The sequence below is a fragment of the Cataglyphis hispanica genome, chromosome 15 (assembly GCF_021464435.1).
Source record: "Cataglyphis hispanica isolate Lineage 1 chromosome 15, ULB_Chis1_1.0, whole genome shotgun sequence".
NCBI classification, from domain to species: domain Eukaryota; kingdom Metazoa; phylum Arthropoda; class Insecta; order Hymenoptera; family Formicidae; genus Cataglyphis; species Cataglyphis hispanica.
In genome coordinates this window covers 1,973,768-1,992,866 of record NC_065968.1, presented here as the reverse complement: position 1 = coordinate 1,992,866, position 19,099 = coordinate 1,973,768, and the positions used below count along the sequence as shown (strand labels likewise).

Below are 19,099 nucleotides of genomic sequence, written 5' to 3'. Positions count from 1 at the left end.
GTATACATTGTGATATTTCGCGGAGAAAGGATAGGACTGTAGGCAATTTGACAATAACTGACATCGTGGAAACTATTCACTGTTCGCTTCGTGTACGGCAGACATCAACTATGCGAGTCGAGGAGAAATCAGGTTAAATTAAACTAGATATGCTTTGGTATACAATTCGCAGCGACACGCTCGTGTGTTTCAATTGCACGCGAAACTATGTATGTATTAGTATCCTGGCCCAATTTTACTTTCTGGCGTTTTGTCACAAATGTATGTTTGACGTATCTCGCATCAAAGCGGGCGATATTTTTGACGTTTAAGTCAAAAACGAGATTTAGACCTTTTTTCTTAAAAATTTGGCTGAATGTTAAAAAATTTTATTAAATGAACATTACGCTAATAAAATAAATAATAAGTCATATTTAAGACATTATTGAAAATAATATTTTTAATGAAAAATATGCGCTTATAATAATTTTCTATAAATCTGGGCTTTGCGAAAATGATGAAATTGACAATGAATATGAAACGTCCGATGGTTTAGCAGAGACGAAATAATCAAAATCGCGAATGAATGCATTTTGTCTTACAGATTTCTCGCACCGCGCGAGTGCTCTTCTCTTAGAATACGAAAATCTCGTTAGTCAAGTTTCCTTTCAGAAGACCAAGCGTCGATCCTCGAAATTCCAGTGCATCCCCATCGTTCTCTTTCCCTTCGTTTCGAGAGAGATGCTCTTGTGGATCTATGAGGCGCAGATTACCGCACGCGAGGTTAAGCCTTTAGGCGAGGCGGCGAAATAGCTGAGCATTTTTACGCTCGGCGATGACTAAGGCGACGTATCCTTTGAGAAACGCCCAAAAGAAAATGAGTAAATATAAGCACCCGGTACAAGGTCTCTCCCCCTCGCTTTTTCTTGCCCGCGGTTTCGCATTTGCCTTGTCTGTGTGTGTGTGTGAGAAGTGTAAGCGTCTTTAGAAAATACCATCTTCTTCCAAGGCCCTTCCTCTGTGCTTCCATCGCGCCTCTGGCGCTCTCACCCTTTTTTACGAGCGCATCTTCCTCTCCTCGAAACAGCGTTAAAAAGGGGAATTCGTGGCTAAGGTCGTTCGCTTGCTTGGTTGAAAACCCGATTGACGTTGAAATAGGGATCCCTCGATGCTCGTTCAAGCACCCTAACCCTTTGAGAATCATGCGATTTTCCTTTATACGCAGCGTAAAGGAGCGATCTTTGCAGTTTACGAAAAGATGCGAGGAGAACGATTTTAATTTGCCTGCGATTTCTTTTAGATACGTATACAAATATTTAGAAGAAATATATCGGATGTAAGATGCAAAGCATTTATATTTTTATGATACTTATTATTAATTTAGCTAGTATTTTTCAGCATTTTTTGTTACAAAAAATATTATACTAATACATGAATTAGATCCATGGAATATCAATTTTTGAAGTATGTCACGCTGTATTCACAGTTTTGTCCCCCTTGACGAAAAATCTATTTTCTTTCGTATCTCGAAAAGCAGTATCTTTCGTCGGATCTGTCTCCTCAAGGCAAGAATTGTCCCTAGCAGAGACGCTTTTGCGATTCGATGATCTCGACAGTTGAGATAGATACTCCGCTCCGAATACCGGAAAAAGATACACGCTAGGCGTGTTCGACGAAAGAGAAACCACTGCGGGAGGTAAACGAGCGGTTATCGGAAAGTACGAGAGGAACGTCGGAGATGCGTATGCCGAAAATAAATAAGAAATCACAGCTACACTTTATATAAAGTAAGCTGCACTTTTATATAAAGAACCGGGGAATTTTTCCGGCTCGTAAATAAGGAAATTCAGCCTTGCGTAATCATCGCACCGCGACGGTAGAATCAGATGACGGTAAATTGTCGTCGTTGCTGCGGCTGGAAGAGAAGGAGCGTTGGTTTGAGGGTAGCCTGCGTCCGTCGTAAAAAAATAGGAGGGGTGGTTTATGCGCCAACCTCCTTTTTTCCCTTTTTTCCTTCGTGTCGTGAAAAAACAGAGAACGCTCGGAGTTAGAAGGATACACCGCTTTGGGCGCTCGATACGCTCGCTCGTGTCTTCTGTAGTGAGGGCAAAGAAACGTTTCGCGAAATACAGAACAAAGAATTTTTTAGCCTCACGAAATATATTTATGTGCGTCTCGCTTTAGAGCGCGCAGAGAAAACTGACTAATAAAAAAATGGCGTAGCAAGTTACGTCCTCTGTGGTTGTTTGTATCTTTAAACGCTATAAAACTTTCAAACGATAAGTCCACTTTGTTGCATAAAATAAAAAAATAATATTAATTATTATTCTTTTAAACTTGTATATAAATTTTACAGCATTTTACAGTTTTAATCTTATATAGTTTTGTTTAATTCTCAATTCTATTGTTATTGTTATAGTCATTTTATTTGAACACGATTAGCATTTTTAAAATAGGACTTCAATAAAATTTATAAAATTTAAAAAAATTTATTTGAGACTTTTAAAGGGAGAAAATGAAAGACAAATATTATATAATGGCGAAGAAAAAATAAGAAAAAAAAGGTTTCCTGACTATTTTATGGTAATGATGCAAAGAAATGAATATAAAAAAGGTTGAAGAGAGTAGCCTAGGATGTGAAATTTATCAAAATTTTTCTCATATCGCATCATTCTGTTGAGAAAGAAAATATCATTTTATTCTGAGTGCTTTTTCGAAACAGCTGAGTGAAATGTCTGAAGAACGAGAATTAGGTCCAGTGGACAGAAGCATGTCGCTCGTGACTGAAAGACAATAAGAGGGCGACGACATGGAAGTGTGAAGTTTCTCGCCTCGAAAGGCAAGAAGATCCATCCAAGTTTCGCCCTTCTTAAGGTGTAATGATGTCATAGGAAGTTCGTCAAGCTCTGTTGCGTTTCTTAAGTCGTTTTCTTGGTCAACGTTCCATTTTGTTCCGATCTCTCTCTTTTGTTTTTATTCTAAAAATCTTTGATTGTAATTTTCTTTATATTTCATCTATAATGATGAAAGAAGTGAGCAAAAGCAACAAACGTCACTTATACTTTGTTCAATCTTTTCTATACGAAAAGTTTATGTTGAAATAAAAGAAGGTAAGAATTTAATATTTTTAAAAAATCTAAAAAAAATTATTCAAAGCTTTCATTTAGGTACGCACTCTTGTAAATATAATTTATTTATAAATGGACATTCTGAAACACGATAGAGAGGGGGAAAGAGAATATTTCATATAGAAATAATATTAACAAACATATAGAAAAATTGTTCCTTCTTAACTGTCTGCGCACGCGATATATTTCGTCCAATTTCTTAATAAAGGATTTTTTATTCAGAACCGATGAAGAATAGTTATGTTAGACTTCACGTATATTTCACATTAACCTGGTAACTGCGAACGTATCTTGAATACATCGAACGTTAGACGATATATTTTGATCACGTGCGCGTCGGCGCAGATGTCGATAGTTTATTCCTTTGACCAGCAATAGAAAAGCTATGCTGAAATGTTTCTTGTAAATATTTACTAAAGTTTTCTCTCGTCTTTTTCTTTCTTTTTTTTTACGACTCTAGAGAGTTGCAATGCATAGGAAATGTAATTTGTCATATTAATCTCTTAATTTTTATAGTGAATAGATGAATATGTAAAAAAGAAATTAAAAAAAGAAAAGAATATGAAAAGAATACTTTTTTATCACAAAAGGCGTTACAATTTAAAGAGTTCTTATCAATATTAATAGTAAGTGCAAATAATATTCCTCAATAGCGCCGCTGGATCTCGCGAATCTTATTTGCGATGTATCTACAATGAGAAATGAGCGCTAGGGATGCCGCATCGCAGGGAAGAAGTTAATATGAAGAAGCTCCGCAAAATGTAATGGCGCAATTCACACGGTCTTTGCGCAAACGACGATCATTCTTCTTCCGAAAGGCGGGCCTTTCATGCGCAACGACGTGTCCCGGCGATAAGAACCGGCATTCGCAGGAATTCATGAGCCGCGCTTCACGATGAAGGAGCCTTGAATATGGGAAACGTGGAATCGAGGTATCAGGAAGAGCTGCCGCGCGGAATCGTTTGGAAAAACGCGGTCCGAGAACATTTCTCATTCGAAGGGGAAAGCCTCCCCTCGAGGCGGCCGATCTTATCGCTGGGAAGAGAAAAAAATTATGCGGCTAATCAAGAAGCGCGAGTGTGTCGTTCCCCGCTCAATGTATCATGTTGGATCTAGTGCGAGAAATGGCTTTGCTCGTACATATAAGATGTTTTCAGGCAACGGCGTAACGCCTTCTCAATTCGAACAATCTCTTTTAAGATTTTGTTGCTTTATCATATTTAATCTGTATCAATTTTTATACGAGCAATTTTTAAGTTACTCAACATTTTCTGTGATTCTAGGTACGACGAAAAAATTAATAAGGAATATTATTGGAAATTAATTTTTTTTGCGCGCTACGTAAAAGAGGGCATTCAATTACAAACGTGATAAAATTCAAGGAATATTCAGTTGCAAAGAGATTATTGTAAAATGTTATCTTTATCCCGTTATGTATAACACTTTGAAAGTCTTATCTTTGATCATAAGGACGAGAATCTACTTCACGTGAAAATATATTTCACACAAATTTACGTGTAAAGTTTAATATGCTCTGAAACATGTTCTCTCTCTAATCGATTAGTCAATGAATATTCAATGTAGTTCCCCACGCGGGAATTCGTGCGATTGCAGCTTCGTTCTATCAGCTTATCCGCAGATCTACGATCATCGTGTAACTCCGATAGTTACGCCGATGCGGTGATTTCGGCGGTGCAGAGAGAGAACCGCTTCCGGTTTTCGCATGGAGGTCACACCCGCCACCCTGCATTTACGAGCTGCCCTATAGCTCATAGAATCTTCGCCTCGTGATCTTATCCCTCGGATGCCCCGTACGAGCGAGAGAAATGTCGAGGTTTTGGTAAATCGATGAGCTTGCATTAAACATCTCGACCCGCAGGCACAACCAACGACTGAGAATGCTCATGCGAATCGTTTTTCGGGGATAGCGGTTGATTTCACGGCATCGCGAGTTTTCATTGTGAGCCTGAAGGATATAATCGAGAATTTATGATAGCCGCGAATCGTCAATGAACTGTAAATAATCCGGAAACTCTTTTTGATCGCGATGTCAATCACGGTTGTACAGAATCGATTTATTGACCAATGTCAGTCAATATGATAGGTATTGCGATTGTTTGAACTAACTTCAACTCTCTTTTTTTCTCCCTCTCTCTCTTTTTTCTACTTTACTATTCTATTCTTCTGTCATTTTCAATATTATCTCATATAAATTACAGAATATTTATAGATTTTAAAAATGCAATGGTTATAATAAAATTACTTTGTTTTTAAATCTTTTTTTTTTAATTTACATAATAAGTCAAGCCTGAAGTAATTTGGTCATTGCAATTATTTCCATAATCATACACATATATGTGATATATTCTATATATTTTTTAATAAATTATTACATTGTAGTTAGAAACACATAAAACTTCTCTAATTTAATATGAGAAATCACAATCAAGTGACTTGATGTACCTAGCATATAATTGTCGATCGGTCATGCGCTCTTATTAATAAAATCTATTAGGATGCTAGTGAAAAATCAGATCTTTTGATTCTCGCTAAAATCTAGTAATTGCATTATAAGAGCGTTTGTGTGTAATACTATTGATTTTATATATTTAGAGTACTATATGATATATACGTCGAATTGAATGACAATGACATTTAATTATATCCACAAATGGATGAAAGTAATTTTAATGCATTCATATGCATTTATTGATATTATTGAAACTTTCGCATGATTAAACAAACGATATTTCTCGATAATAATTGTAAATTTTTTTTAAATTTTCGGCATAAAATTTATTTCTATTGCTTTAATTTTGCGTTGTTTTAATATTAACTCTCCCATGAGAGAAATGAATATTGTTTCAATATATAACTTCACATTCGCTTGTTCTTGGCGTATTAATAACGCAATTGTCGCCGTCATCGTTTTGCTCGTCGCTTCTTCGCACATTCAATAATACCCACTACAATAGGATTTCATTTCGTGTCTATGCCGATACATAGAAGATGCTGTCGTTGCGCTTTTACTGCTGAAGGAAATAACATTCGCTGGTAGATATAATACCGGTATAGATCTTTCCATTGAAATAGTGAATCTAACTTATGCAGTCTTGATTAATTGTTATTGTAGGTTTGTATAGAAAGCATTTTAAGATAAATACAAGCTATCTCTATACATTTAAAATTATTAAATAAAATAAAAATTGATAAAATTTCTTAATTGCTGATTTTTTAACATGTAAATGCTTATTTGCGATATGCTGTTATAAATAGTACAATGCGTAAATTAATATGTGAATTTAATGTGGGAATTTACTAAAGTATGTATTAATTTAATAAAATATAATTGACAATAAAGCTGTCATATATTATATTAGTTTTAAATTGAATTGATATATTGGGAGAAATAATTTTACCTGAAATTGACGAAATAAGTAGTTTAATGAAACAAATTAACTTTAGCGAAAAAATGCATATTTTATATATAAATTTGCATTAATTTTAATATATATATATTTATTTAATAAAAGGATGTTAAATTTATAATAAAATTAATGATACATGTTAGCATGACAAGTATTTGATGACTCAAAAAATTGTAATTATTAAGACAATTATGAGAATCTCTCTCTCTCTCTCTCTTTTTTTGTTTTTCTCTTTTATAATACTTTTCAAAAATAATTCACAATTATAAAATATAATATATATTGTTTATGTGAGTTGCAATACTTGTTTCTGCTTCTCTTTTTCTCTCTTTTTGTTTCTCTGTGCCAAATACTTTAAAAATATCATTGCGAAATTAATGTATCATAAAATTATGCAGAATAATTACTGAAGATAGCAGGTTCTTGAATAAACAAATACATTTTGCATAGAATATTTTTGTGTAAATTAATTATCTTTTATTTATCTCATTACGTAGTTATTATTTTATTATTATTACGTCATCTTATTATTATACAACTTTTCATTTTTCAATTATAAGATGTATTTATACAATTAAAACGGCAGGCAGATAAAATCTTGATTCAAGAAGTATTAATGTCAAATGATTTAAGGGGACTCTTTTTACGCCAAGATATTTCTCTTTGTCCACAAGTTATTACTTTCGAGAACATTATCTTAAAGAAAGATTATTTGTTCAACGAGATGTTTTACTAATCAATAAATATAATATACTCAGGTCTTAAAGTGACATGTCTTGAAATAACAATATCAAAGAGAAGAAATATTATATGTCATTGACGGGCACAAGGACGAATAACAAGACCAGACGAGAAATACAATAATGAAAATAGATTGGTGCTTATGTAATATTTAACTGAGTGGAACTGCGTGGAAGTCATCTCGAAACAACGTTAATTATTTCGATCGTGAACTTGTATCAAGATTTGAGTGCAATTACGGAGAAAGATACGCTAAATAATGCAAGTGCTGTCGCAAGGCGATTTGGACGAGGCAACTTTTTTCCGGCCGCTACGTGTCTGCGCTATCGAAAAGTAAGGGCAAAGTAAAACGAATAAAAAGGGGGCAGATAAAACGAGGACAGCAAGTGAGGTGCAAGCCGCGCCTAGGACAATAATAATATTAGAAAGGTCAGGCTTATACTGTGGCGAGGTTTTACCGATAGTTCGAACGCGAACTTTCTGCTCAAGTTGCAAAGCTTTAAAGCGAAGGCTTTAACGGGGCTTCGCGTTCGGCGCCAACTCTTTTCCTCTCTCTCCCGAGATGGAGTTGCCGGGATGGAGAAAGGAAAAAAAAAATGATCGCTACGAGAAGAATGTCCGTACGGTGCGGTAAAGGTCTGAATAAACTGCTGACCTCTCACATGCCCTTTTCTCTCTCTCTCTCTCTCTCTCTCTCTCTCTCTCTCTCTCTCTCTCTCTTTCTCTCTCTCGCGCCAATATCCTCACGTTCGAAGTTCATTCCAACCGACGCGATGTGCAATATGTATGTTTCGAAGAAAACTTCTATTATTCGCATACTTTGCTACGAAAAAGAGGTTCGCGCCAATACCGTCACTTAATTTTTACTAAGATTGCATCCCGGATCTCGAAAACGATTTGAAGCAGAGCCACTTTGGCGCATTTTTTTAAGAGAAAAAGATTTTACACAATGATATTGTAGACATATGCATAAGCATTTCCGTAATATAGGTCACAGTTTAAAAAACATATTACATACTTATTATTGAAAGATTATTACTTTCTTCATATCTGGAATATATTTGACATATATAATCTTTTCGTAATAATTTAAATCATTTAAATAATATATGATTTTATACGTTAGTTAGGAGCTTGTACATTTTAATAGACTAAAAATTTTGATAAGTAGAAATTTTATTAAACAAAAAAGAATATTTCTTGTGAAAATGTATGCAAATCTTTATAAGAGATATTATTCGTTAATCCATCTCATTTCGCTTAAACTATTTATCCCCGGTTTATAATGAGACAATCGAAGGAGAAAACGAGACATCAGCAGGTCTCGGCGTGCAAAGAAATCAGAGCACGGTATGATAAAGTACTCTCTCTCTCGTCACATCGTTACGGATCTCCGTCAGAATTCGCCGAGCATTTCTGTCACGTCGAAGTAGTAACGATCAGTAAATAACAAATGACCACGTCTACCGGCTGCCCTCATCCTTCATCGAAGGAATAGCCCGAAGCTGTTCAAACTTTTGCGAAGGAAGCGAGGAAACGCCAGACATCGATTCCTCTTACAAGCAGCGTACGCGACCGGAAATACGCGCGACACACGACTTTGCACCGGAATACCATTTTCAAGCCTCAGAAACGTGCGCAACGATATTGCTCGGTGTTCGTTTTCTCTTCGCATAAGTTTTTTTCGCGAGCATTTCCCGCGGAGTAGACTTTACAATTCCCTTCCGGTCTAAACGTGTTCTACTTGTCACGCGCAAATAAAAGTCGATACTTCATGGTTACGGAAAAAAAAAAAAAAAAATAAAAAACGGATGAATTACAAAGTTAATCAGTAGAGCGCGAGAGACAGCTAAATTTCCGTATTTCTGGATAAAGTTTTTATGTAACTTTAATCACTATATTTGTATTTATATTTATATTATAATTTTTATATTACATTCATTTTATAATTTATATCATAATTTTATTTAACAAAAGTTCTTTGATATTAAAGTAATACGAGATTCTCAAAAGTTTTTTTGCTCTTTCAATTTTCTTCATCCAGCTGATTCTGTCTCTCTTCTTTTGAGAGATTTATATATATATATATATATATATATATATATATATATATATATATATATATGTCAAAGCATTTATATGATGAGATTATAATTTGTCATAAGCGATTATAATTCGTTATATGTATAAATATAATGCACGAGGCAAAATTACAAATCTGAGACTAAGAGCATGCGTTTTTCTTTCTTTCTTGAATAGAATATTAAATAAAGCGATCGGATGCATCTGCTATCGAGTTTTCTCTCGCGCTAGTGTAATCTATGCGAAATTACTTCCTTCGTTCGGGGACCAGTTCGCTAGCTGCTGTACAGAGTTGAAAGAGATAACAATGCATAGTCGTTTCGCGTGTAATTTGCACATTGCACTTGCGGGAAGAATTATGATACTGCAGATGCGAGATATCTTACTTATGTTCCGCTTCAAAACAGCATGCAAGAATGGAATTTCAAGAAGTTGGGGTTGCATTGCGACGTTGCTCGATGACTTGTTTTCTCTCCACACAATAAGTTTTGCAATCTTCTTAGTTATGTAACTTCTTGAGTGGCAATTTTCTGGAATAAAAGCGTTCCCGATTCCCTTTTCAATTCTTTACGACTTTTAATTCTTTAGATCAAATGGACTTTAACGCGAGACAAATTTTCTTAATTCTACATCTCAAGCTTTTATGCTTATTTACTCCAATTTCTACTAAAATTGTTTTCAAAATTATTTATATTTTTACATAATTAAAACATTAATTATTAAGTTTTTGCATTATTACTACTTGACTTATTATAACTTAAAAAAAAAATATACAGATTAACTTGCGGCGAACAAAATTTTTACTATCACTATCTTATATCGCGTCGTCACCCTGTACTGCGCTACATTCAAGTTATCCAAGGTAGGCGATATTGGACACCCTTTTCGTATGAGGCTCGCGTTGTGGGTCGTAAGAATACAGTATCGCGACTCCGTTCGGCGCCTCGTTTTCTCCCCATACAATAAGTTTTGTAATCCCCTTCAGTTACGTAACTTTCTGAGTGGCAATTTCCTTGAACCGAGCTGCGCCGAGTCTCATCCATGATCCTGCGCTATCCCCAGACCAATACCCTTCAACCCGACCCGTCTTCCTTTAACCGCGAGAATGCATTTTCGACATACCCTTGTCCTGGCTCGTCATTATCTCGGATCATACAGCTCTTGCAATTTACTTTTTTGTCGTTTTCATCCAGATAATAAACTTTTTATACCTCGTACTGTCACATGTTTAGTTCCATCTTAAATTCAAGTCAAAATTTATAGAAAAGAGAGGTAATTGGGTAAAAAAATAATTTAATTTTTAATTCAATATGAAAAGGCTAAAGATTAAAAAATATTGATAAAACTTGTTTTACAATTTTGTCATTAATTAATATGTTCTGAAATATAATGTACCTCAATAAATTTCAATACAATAATTATTCTAAATTATATGCTTGATATAATAAATCTTTAGAAAAGATGACCTTTATTTAAAACTACTTTTAGCTGTTGTTGGAATTATCGAACAGCTTCACCATTATTGCCTTAATACTCGGAGTCGTTTACTGCGCAATAAGCATTATCGCGCTCGGATAGAACAGATGTACCAAGCAAGATTACAGCATTGTTCACATTGCTTAATAGCTAATTCTGGACGCATTAAATCTACAGATATCGAATTTCAGTGTGTGCACTTTTTCCTCTAACTGTGTCTTCTAATCTTTCTGACGTGTCTGATATTGATTAAGACAAGTATCACTACAGAGTTTCCTTCACTAAGATAAATTTTCTTGATTATCTGCGTCATTTGATATTGCATGCTCTTTAAGTGCACGCACGTGTCTAGAATTGATCATTGACATCTTCAAAGATATTAAACGAGGTTAAACGGTCTCATGAGAGGCTAAATGAGAATCTTTTATATTTATAATTAAAGTTGACAGTCGAAAATACGTTTTCGCACATATTTTGATAGCATTTTATATTTATGAAATTTTATAATATTAATATTCCCATTTTATTTCATCGTCCGATACAACATTAATTCGATATTTTTCAAACTGGCGTGTTCTGTCCTTTCAGAGTTTTTTGCTATCTAAGAATAAAATGTTGCATACAAACTTTTCACGGTCTTTGCACGGATTTCTATATTGTATTCTCTTTCTGCTCGGTTGTACAGATAGTTGGTGCAAGCAATTCCGGTGCTGATGTGAGTATGTTTCATATGCGTCCACTATCTCTCCGACGCACGCGATATTATTTATCTCGACGGCTCGTCTTCGCACAGCTACGCGCATTTAAATTATCTTCACTCGTGAAACGGAAATATGTGTGACATTATAGCGCGTGTTTTGATTTATGAGAGCTCCGTAATAAATCCCGTTCTTAATACATCGTGCTGAAAAGTATTACTCTCTAGTTTTACATATCAAACAAGAGATACAGTATAAGAGACACAATTTATCTTAAAAGGAATAACATAGTTTCAAAGTAAACAACTCTTACGCAGCAAAATGTGTTACTGATAAGATATATTTTATGGCCTTTATTTGCTCATACTAACATTATATGATTATCGTATATCATTTATGATCACCGTAAAAAAGAATATTCTACTAACTAGATTCTAGTGTCATTAGCGTAATCTTTGATATAAAATTTTTATACTCTTTTATATTTAAACGGTGATACAATCTACAATCTGACAAACTATATATCTGCAATATGCGTCTCATTATAATCACATAAAATGAAGAAAACGAATTATTGAATTAGACAGTCATATTGAATCATATTGAAATATATAAAATCCAAGCGTTTTACGAGTATTTTTCTCACTTGAATGTAAAGATCTATATAAAACATTAATATTCCATTTTATTCAAGAGCTGCTTTACCCACTGGCGACAAATCCTTTGGAGGACGAATAGATACGCGCGGCTTACTCGTCAGAATTACTCTAGCGCTCATTGTCTGACCTGAAACGCTTATTAATGTCGCGGCGCGTTCTGAAAGTGATAAATTGCTCCGGCGCGTATCACAGCGCGCGCGCGCGAACATTTTTCCGGAAAATGCCGGAAGGTCTTTGTGCACCCTCCGCTTCTCTCCCGCGTCCTCATTTTTCACGGTTTTCAGTTATGCCAGGCGCTGATGAAATTGGCGAACGCGGATGCGCGGCAAAGCGCGCCGATGGCTGCGTCGATGCGCGGGGAATCTGTTTGCTCAGTTCTATTTACGAGGTATGCGCGACCGTATAAACCGTCGTGTTAATAGAATATCGTGTCCCATCCCAAAGGAGGCATACGGGCGCGGGATCGCGACCCCTTACCTCCCCATATCGTTATCGTTATCGACCATGTCGAGCTACCCACGGGGGGAGGCGGAAGCTTAACTCCGCTCACGAAACATGCACGCCCGCAAATTCGATCTCGCCCGATGTCTGCCATGAGATGATGTCTTAATCTTTTATGATATCCCGCGCGTGAGAAAGAGAGAGGGAATCTAACGTTTATTTTTCGACATGAAATGTCAATTGAATTTTCCACTTTTTTTTTTGACATTGTTCAATATTGTCTCTCTCGGAGATTATCACTATCTCGTTCAAGAAATATATACCATGAGCCTAAATAAATATCTTTCAATTTTAGCCAAAGTTGTTTGCGTTTTTCAACAATAAATATATTTAAATCTGTTATTCTTTTGATAAAGCTTTTTAGAAGAAGATGATTTTCAAAACTTTTGCAAGATATTTATAAATTTCAAATACGTTAACTTTTTTTTTAAACAAAAGTATATAATTTTCTTTATGAAAAAATCAATTCATCACATGTGTTTGTAATCTACATAAAATACACATTATAAATTTTGTAATATACTTTATTTTATTGTGTTTTGCACACGCACATGCACACAACACACTTGAATTGCAGGCTAGAGGATGATAAAAATAAATATCATTTTTTGATCTCGACTTAGCTCGCGCAATTGCCATCGACATCGTTCGCGAGTCGTCGATTTATCTGGCAAAACGGCAAAATCCAGCTTCTCGAACATAGCTAAAAGGGAATGCTCATATTGCTGCGAGCCGATGGAGCGCATACCGCGACGAATTGCGACGAAGCGAGCAATGGAATAAAAACGGCTAGAAAAGAACGGACCCTTCGGCAATGCACTTGATGCCGAAATCGACGATACGATCCATTTCGAAATATCGTCTGTCACGTAGTTTCGAGCCAAGTGCGACTGAGAATAGAAACTGGTCGGAATACTATAGCGTATCGTAACAATGGGACACTTTGTACAGGCATTTGCCCCGCTTTTCGCGTAACGGGGAATAAATATTGTTTTAGTGCCGCGGCCAAGATTCGACGCGTCGGCTTGGTGCGTGGTGAAATATACGGCAAGATCGTGAGCGCAACGTGCTTTGACATTAACAACATTATCGCGTTCACTTTTCATGGTGCACGGCCATTAGTTCATATTAACGAGAGAGAGAGAGAGAGAGAATTTTCGCTTTTCGCGTAATAATTTTCAAAGGGTTGCAAACACATCATAACATATCCTTTTATGGCAATGTATCCTCGCATGAGAACTTAAAGCTGACGTGTGATATGTTTTTAATAAGATTATAAATGTTTGCTTATACATATACGTCCTCTTTATTTTAATCTTTATAGCGTATATTCTGCAAATTTTTTTATTATTATTACATTATAATTATTTTTCTCTTTCTTTACATACTTGAAATAATTCAGCTTGCATATATATTTTTTATTGCAAATTTAAATTGGAAAATTGTTAAGGCTTGTTAATGCTTAGACACATAGGCATACAAAGAGTAAAAGGAAAAATCAAGACCTTGTTCACCTTGCGACTAAATTTCAAGCCAAAGTAGAAAATTTTACCAACGCGTTGTTTTCCATCGAGTTCTAAAGCTACAGATCAAACAACTCGAATTACGTGCCCCGACTGGAAGGTACAAAGTTTGGAAAATCATCCGGCGAGTGGGCAGTGCCTGTATTGTTCTCGTGACCGGTGTTTGCTTAACCCGTACCATGACTATAACAAGAAGTTATTGTTGCCGCGGAGTGCAGAGAATGCAGAACCTTATTGAATTCGTGCAAGATGCAGCGAGGAGGATAGCCTTTGCGTATCGAGAATCGAGCTCGGTAGCTTTCATTTCCCGATGTTCATCGAAAGTTGCTAGAGAATGCTTTATTGAATGGCGAAACAACTCCGAAGAATGTTGTAAAAGTTTGTCTAGAAAGTGTGCAGAAATGGGATATATAAATATACATATATTTAGAGGAAATATTCCATGTACGCAATATATACATATATATATAAAATTTCAGAATGTAAATTAATTAACTTACAAAATTATTGTGTCAAAATAAATTTAACACACAATTTGCACAAACAACAATAAAACTGCTAAATTAAAATTTATATTTGTTAAAATATCTTTGTAAAAATAGAGATCGCGCATGAATAATTCCATTATATATGTTATATAAAATATTACACATCTGTATGTTTCCATCATATTCTATTATGTAATAAATATTGTCGATACATTGCGCTTTATATAAAATTTTTCATTTGTTTTTATATTTTTCATAACAAAAACAGCGCAAATTGATAATATTTGCGGTGAATTAATTTCAGCAGCTTGTCGTTTTCAAGGTACCATACTTTTTGATCGCGTTATATTGTGAGCATCGTCATGTTATTTCCGCCATTTTCGCATGTACCTCGTAACAATTTCAATTTCTACCTGCGCCGAAGTCCCATTTTCCCCGGCATACAATGGAAAATTTTATCGGACGCCTTCTATCTCGCCCTTCTTGCTCGTGCACGGCCGTTCCACTGGGGTTTTCGATACCACTTTCCCCGTCGACCTGTCCGCGTTCTTTTTTATCATATTAAGTTATTCCTATGAGATTATAAAAAATGAGATAATAAAGATTTTTGCAATCGTCGTGAAATCTTCATTAATGTCGATTAAATCAAATAAAATTCACGTTGTGATGCATCACATAGCACAAAATATCATTGGAGTAAATTGATTCTCTCTTTCTCCATTTTTTTTTTAATTATTAAATTAAATTAAATTAAGTTTACTAATCCTTTTCTGAAAATTTTCGAAAATAACAAATAAATATATTATAAATTTTAACAAAATTTTTTATTTTTAATATAACGTGTTTTAATGAAATATTTTAGTGTAATTCTATTAGATCACAAATAATGTTTAAAATATATTTGACATATAATATATTTTTTCTTAAAGAACTGATATATTGAACTAATATTAAAAGATAAATTTATTAGTTGTGTTATATAAGCTATTGTTTATGATCTAATGTATAATAGCAAGATATTAATTAGCATTCTGTAAATTGAACGCTGCAGTTAACGTAATTAGAAATGCAGTAAACATGCATTAAACAATACATATAGTAACGACCCAAATTAGACGATGTATTAATATTAATTATTAGAGAGAAAGGATTTATTTAGTATTGAGTTACATTATTTCATAATAAAGAAAATGATAAAACATCTAAAATATAATTGTAGCGAGTATTTTGGAATTTACATTGCTTTATCTTTTCAAATCATTAATATTTGATCATTGAGCGTTATCGTTTCGTGAATGCTAAATATGATTGTGAACAACGATATGACACTTTATAATGCTCAAAAGTTCGTGCTTAATCAAGTACTTATTGCAATTACCTACGGCATGCGCAACTTTTACTCAGACTGCTAACTATGATGTTATAAAGCGAGTTCCGCGTCTAATCTCGTTTGAATGTACGGTATACTGAGTTTCCATATTCATCTAACTTTGACTTTGACTTTAGCATGAGTTATATAGCCCGGTCAATGTTTCGTTAGATAAGATTTGTCCACGGATTTACCTGCTTTGTTAAACTTTTTGACAGACAACTACGTTCTTTCGACAATATTTTTCCGATAATTTTTAATAAAATACATGTAATGTGTCTACATATATTTACGTTAAATATTTTTAAGAGAATATTAGATATAAAGTATCCGTCCCCCCTCTCTCTCTCTCTCTCTCTCTCTCTTTCTTTCTCTCTTTCTATATTTTTTTTTTATTGTTCTTTTACATAAATTTCCGAGAAAAGTTTTTTTTTTATTGGAAAATCTTTTCATTAAAAAAATAAATTATAAATAAAAAATAGAATATTAGGGATAAATAAAATATTATTTTAAAATATACTGGTACACAAAAAAATAGATTTTATTTGCATGCAGAAAATCTAATATAAAATACGTCTAATTTAATTACAAGTGTATTAGGGCTATTATGTTCTAATAAAACTTTTAATTGTTATGTTAAATAGTTCCCATGTTACTGTCATCAGAGCCGTCTTTATATATAAATTAAATAAACAACTAACTTAACGCCTCATGAGTTTAATGATGAGAAGGGTTGATTCGTGTCATAACTTAGAGCCACAATTACTCTTAATCGCTGACCATCGGGATTAATTAAATATGAAATTAATTTGCGCTCACAGGAGCAAACTTTACAGTAGAAACAATCGCTATTGTTATAGAGTTGATATAAAAAAAAAAAAAATTAAATAATTAAGAAAAACTTAAATTCTAAAATTTAATTTTTTAAATAAGGAGATATTTTCGCAGAATTGTTTTACATTTTTGATATCACCATCTCACAGTGACATGTTTTGTTTCAGGTGGTTCTAGTATCGCCAGCGTGGTAGCAGGAAGCAAACCGACGAGATCTTGGGACAAACCTCAATTCGACGATATTGCACCGCGAAATGTCACTGCCATCGTCGGCCAGACGGCGGAGCTGAATTGTTATGTCAAGCATCCAGGCGACCGTGTGGTGAGTGATTTTTTTATGCATTTGCCACATATCCATTGTTTTTTTTCCCCCTGCACGTCGGATGATCCAGTCGGAGAATCCAGGAAAAGAGAACTCTCGTCGGCAATACACCAATTCTCCCAATTTTCTTTTTTAGTGATTATTCATTATTTATTTAGCGCAAAAAATTATCGGGGTAATTTTGAAGCATAAATAATGGGTTGTGTAATATAATAGCGTGAAGATATTTGATTTTATAGTCTAATTAAAACCTTATTTAAAAAATATAAAACATGCAGCGCTCGCACACACCATATTTCATTTCGTATTACTTCACACATTATCAAGTCGAGCTGCTATTCCGTGTTACCGTTGATTTAATATCACGTTGATTAATGTTGTGAAATTGCTAGTTTGAAAAACGATAACTCTCGTACAATGTTAAGTTGTCGTGTTACTTCAAAAATGCTTGAAACAGAGATCCGAGATTATGATACATGAACTTGTGGCTCTGTGTACTTGCGAGAATTGTAGAATCGCGCGCTACAGAAAAATCGATTGAAAAGATAATTTTTCTTTTTTTCTTTTTTTCAAAGCGCTCTTAATGCAAATAAATTGTATACGGCGCTTATTCGACGAGCTGATATATAATGCCATGTAATTGAACTTTAATTGATAAGTGATTCGATTTGATTGCTTCATCACTGAGCATATTTACCCTCGAACAACGTAATCGAAAACATTTCAGTTTAACATGCTTGTACTCTATACGTTCATAATAACAAATATTTGTTTCCCTGTCTACAATTAATACCGCATAATTGCAAAGTCGCGTCGCGATTGCGCGGAAACTTTGCGCGCATCGGTATGGAAATCTCTCTCGGAAGAACGTTTATCGTTAGGGGATGCAAATGGGACAGCGGAACTCTCAAAGTCTCGACAAGTGAACAATAACACGGTGCTGAGAGAGTTCGCCGCTAACTGCAAACAGTTACGAGAACTCGCGCGATCCAACGTGCTGTGTAATAACGGCAGCGCTTTCACGACGTCCGCGCATAGAGTAACAGCGGGATAAAAACTCGCGCAGACATTCTTGCACGGGTTGCATTCACAACGGCCAGCAAGAAGCGCAAGAGGCTCCAGCCTGATTAAATGCAAATCTCGCCATTATTACGGCATCCGCGCGCAGAATGCAACGAAGTCTCTTAACGTCGCTATTCAATCAACGCAGAGGAGTAAAAAGATTGCGTCTCGTTCTTAATTAAATAAAATTCTTCTCGTATGTTGATTTCGTACGAATTATATTCCCGTTGGATTTCATTGGCGTGATCGATGGGTGGTTTTATGTTTTGCTAACAATAAGATCCTAATCTTTAGAGTGGAGCTTTCATGGTGGGCCACAAAAAGCATTTATGACATCGTTACACTTTATCGATCCGCCGCAAATTGTTTTGAGTATTATCTTCGACAGACATTAACGGATCGTTAAACTTTAACGACGCGTTAGTGTACTGCGGATACATAGAAAGTCAAATGTTCAATTCTCGCTTCACGGCAGATTCGAGTTTCAAACACTTGCAACGAAATATCATCGTTTAACTTAGTTGCTTGTTTAAGATTATGTTTATTGCAATGTCCTTAAGTTTCAACCACGAATGAGCTTAACAAGTTTATATCTTTTATTATTATTATTATTAAACAAATCTAATCGTGACAAATTATTAATTTTTTTGCAATTATATTTCTTTATAATATATATTTGAAACAATATTTTAAACACATTATGAAGATATGTTGGAATCACCATATAAAATAATTAAATATTTGAAATATTTAATCGACCAATTGATTTCTATTTATTTAATTTAAATGAACATCTCTGGTAGCATCTT

The 19,099-nt window shown here is 34.6% G+C and overlaps 2 protein-coding genes across 4 annotated transcripts in view; one reads left to right on the top strand and one right to left on the bottom strand.

Moving 5' to 3' along the window:
• Positions 1 to 19,099, bottom strand: part of LOC126855304 (uncharacterized) — a 140,297-nt gene that overhangs the window by 19,445 nt on the left and 101,753 nt on the right. The window lies entirely within an intron of this gene.
• The window catches only part of LOC126855313 (basement membrane-specific heparan sulfate proteoglycan core protein-like), a 247,012-nt gene that overhangs the window by 128,322 nt on the left and 99,591 nt on the right, over positions 1 to 19,099 (top strand). For all 3 annotated transcript variants that reach the window (XM_050602854.1, XM_050602855.1, XM_050602853.1), the window contains one exon: positions 17,074 to 17,228. In XM_050602854.1, coding sequence (XP_050458811.1) covers positions 17,074 to 17,228 — 155 coding nt within the window. The remainder of the gene's footprint in view (positions 1 to 17,073; positions 17,229 to 19,099) is intronic.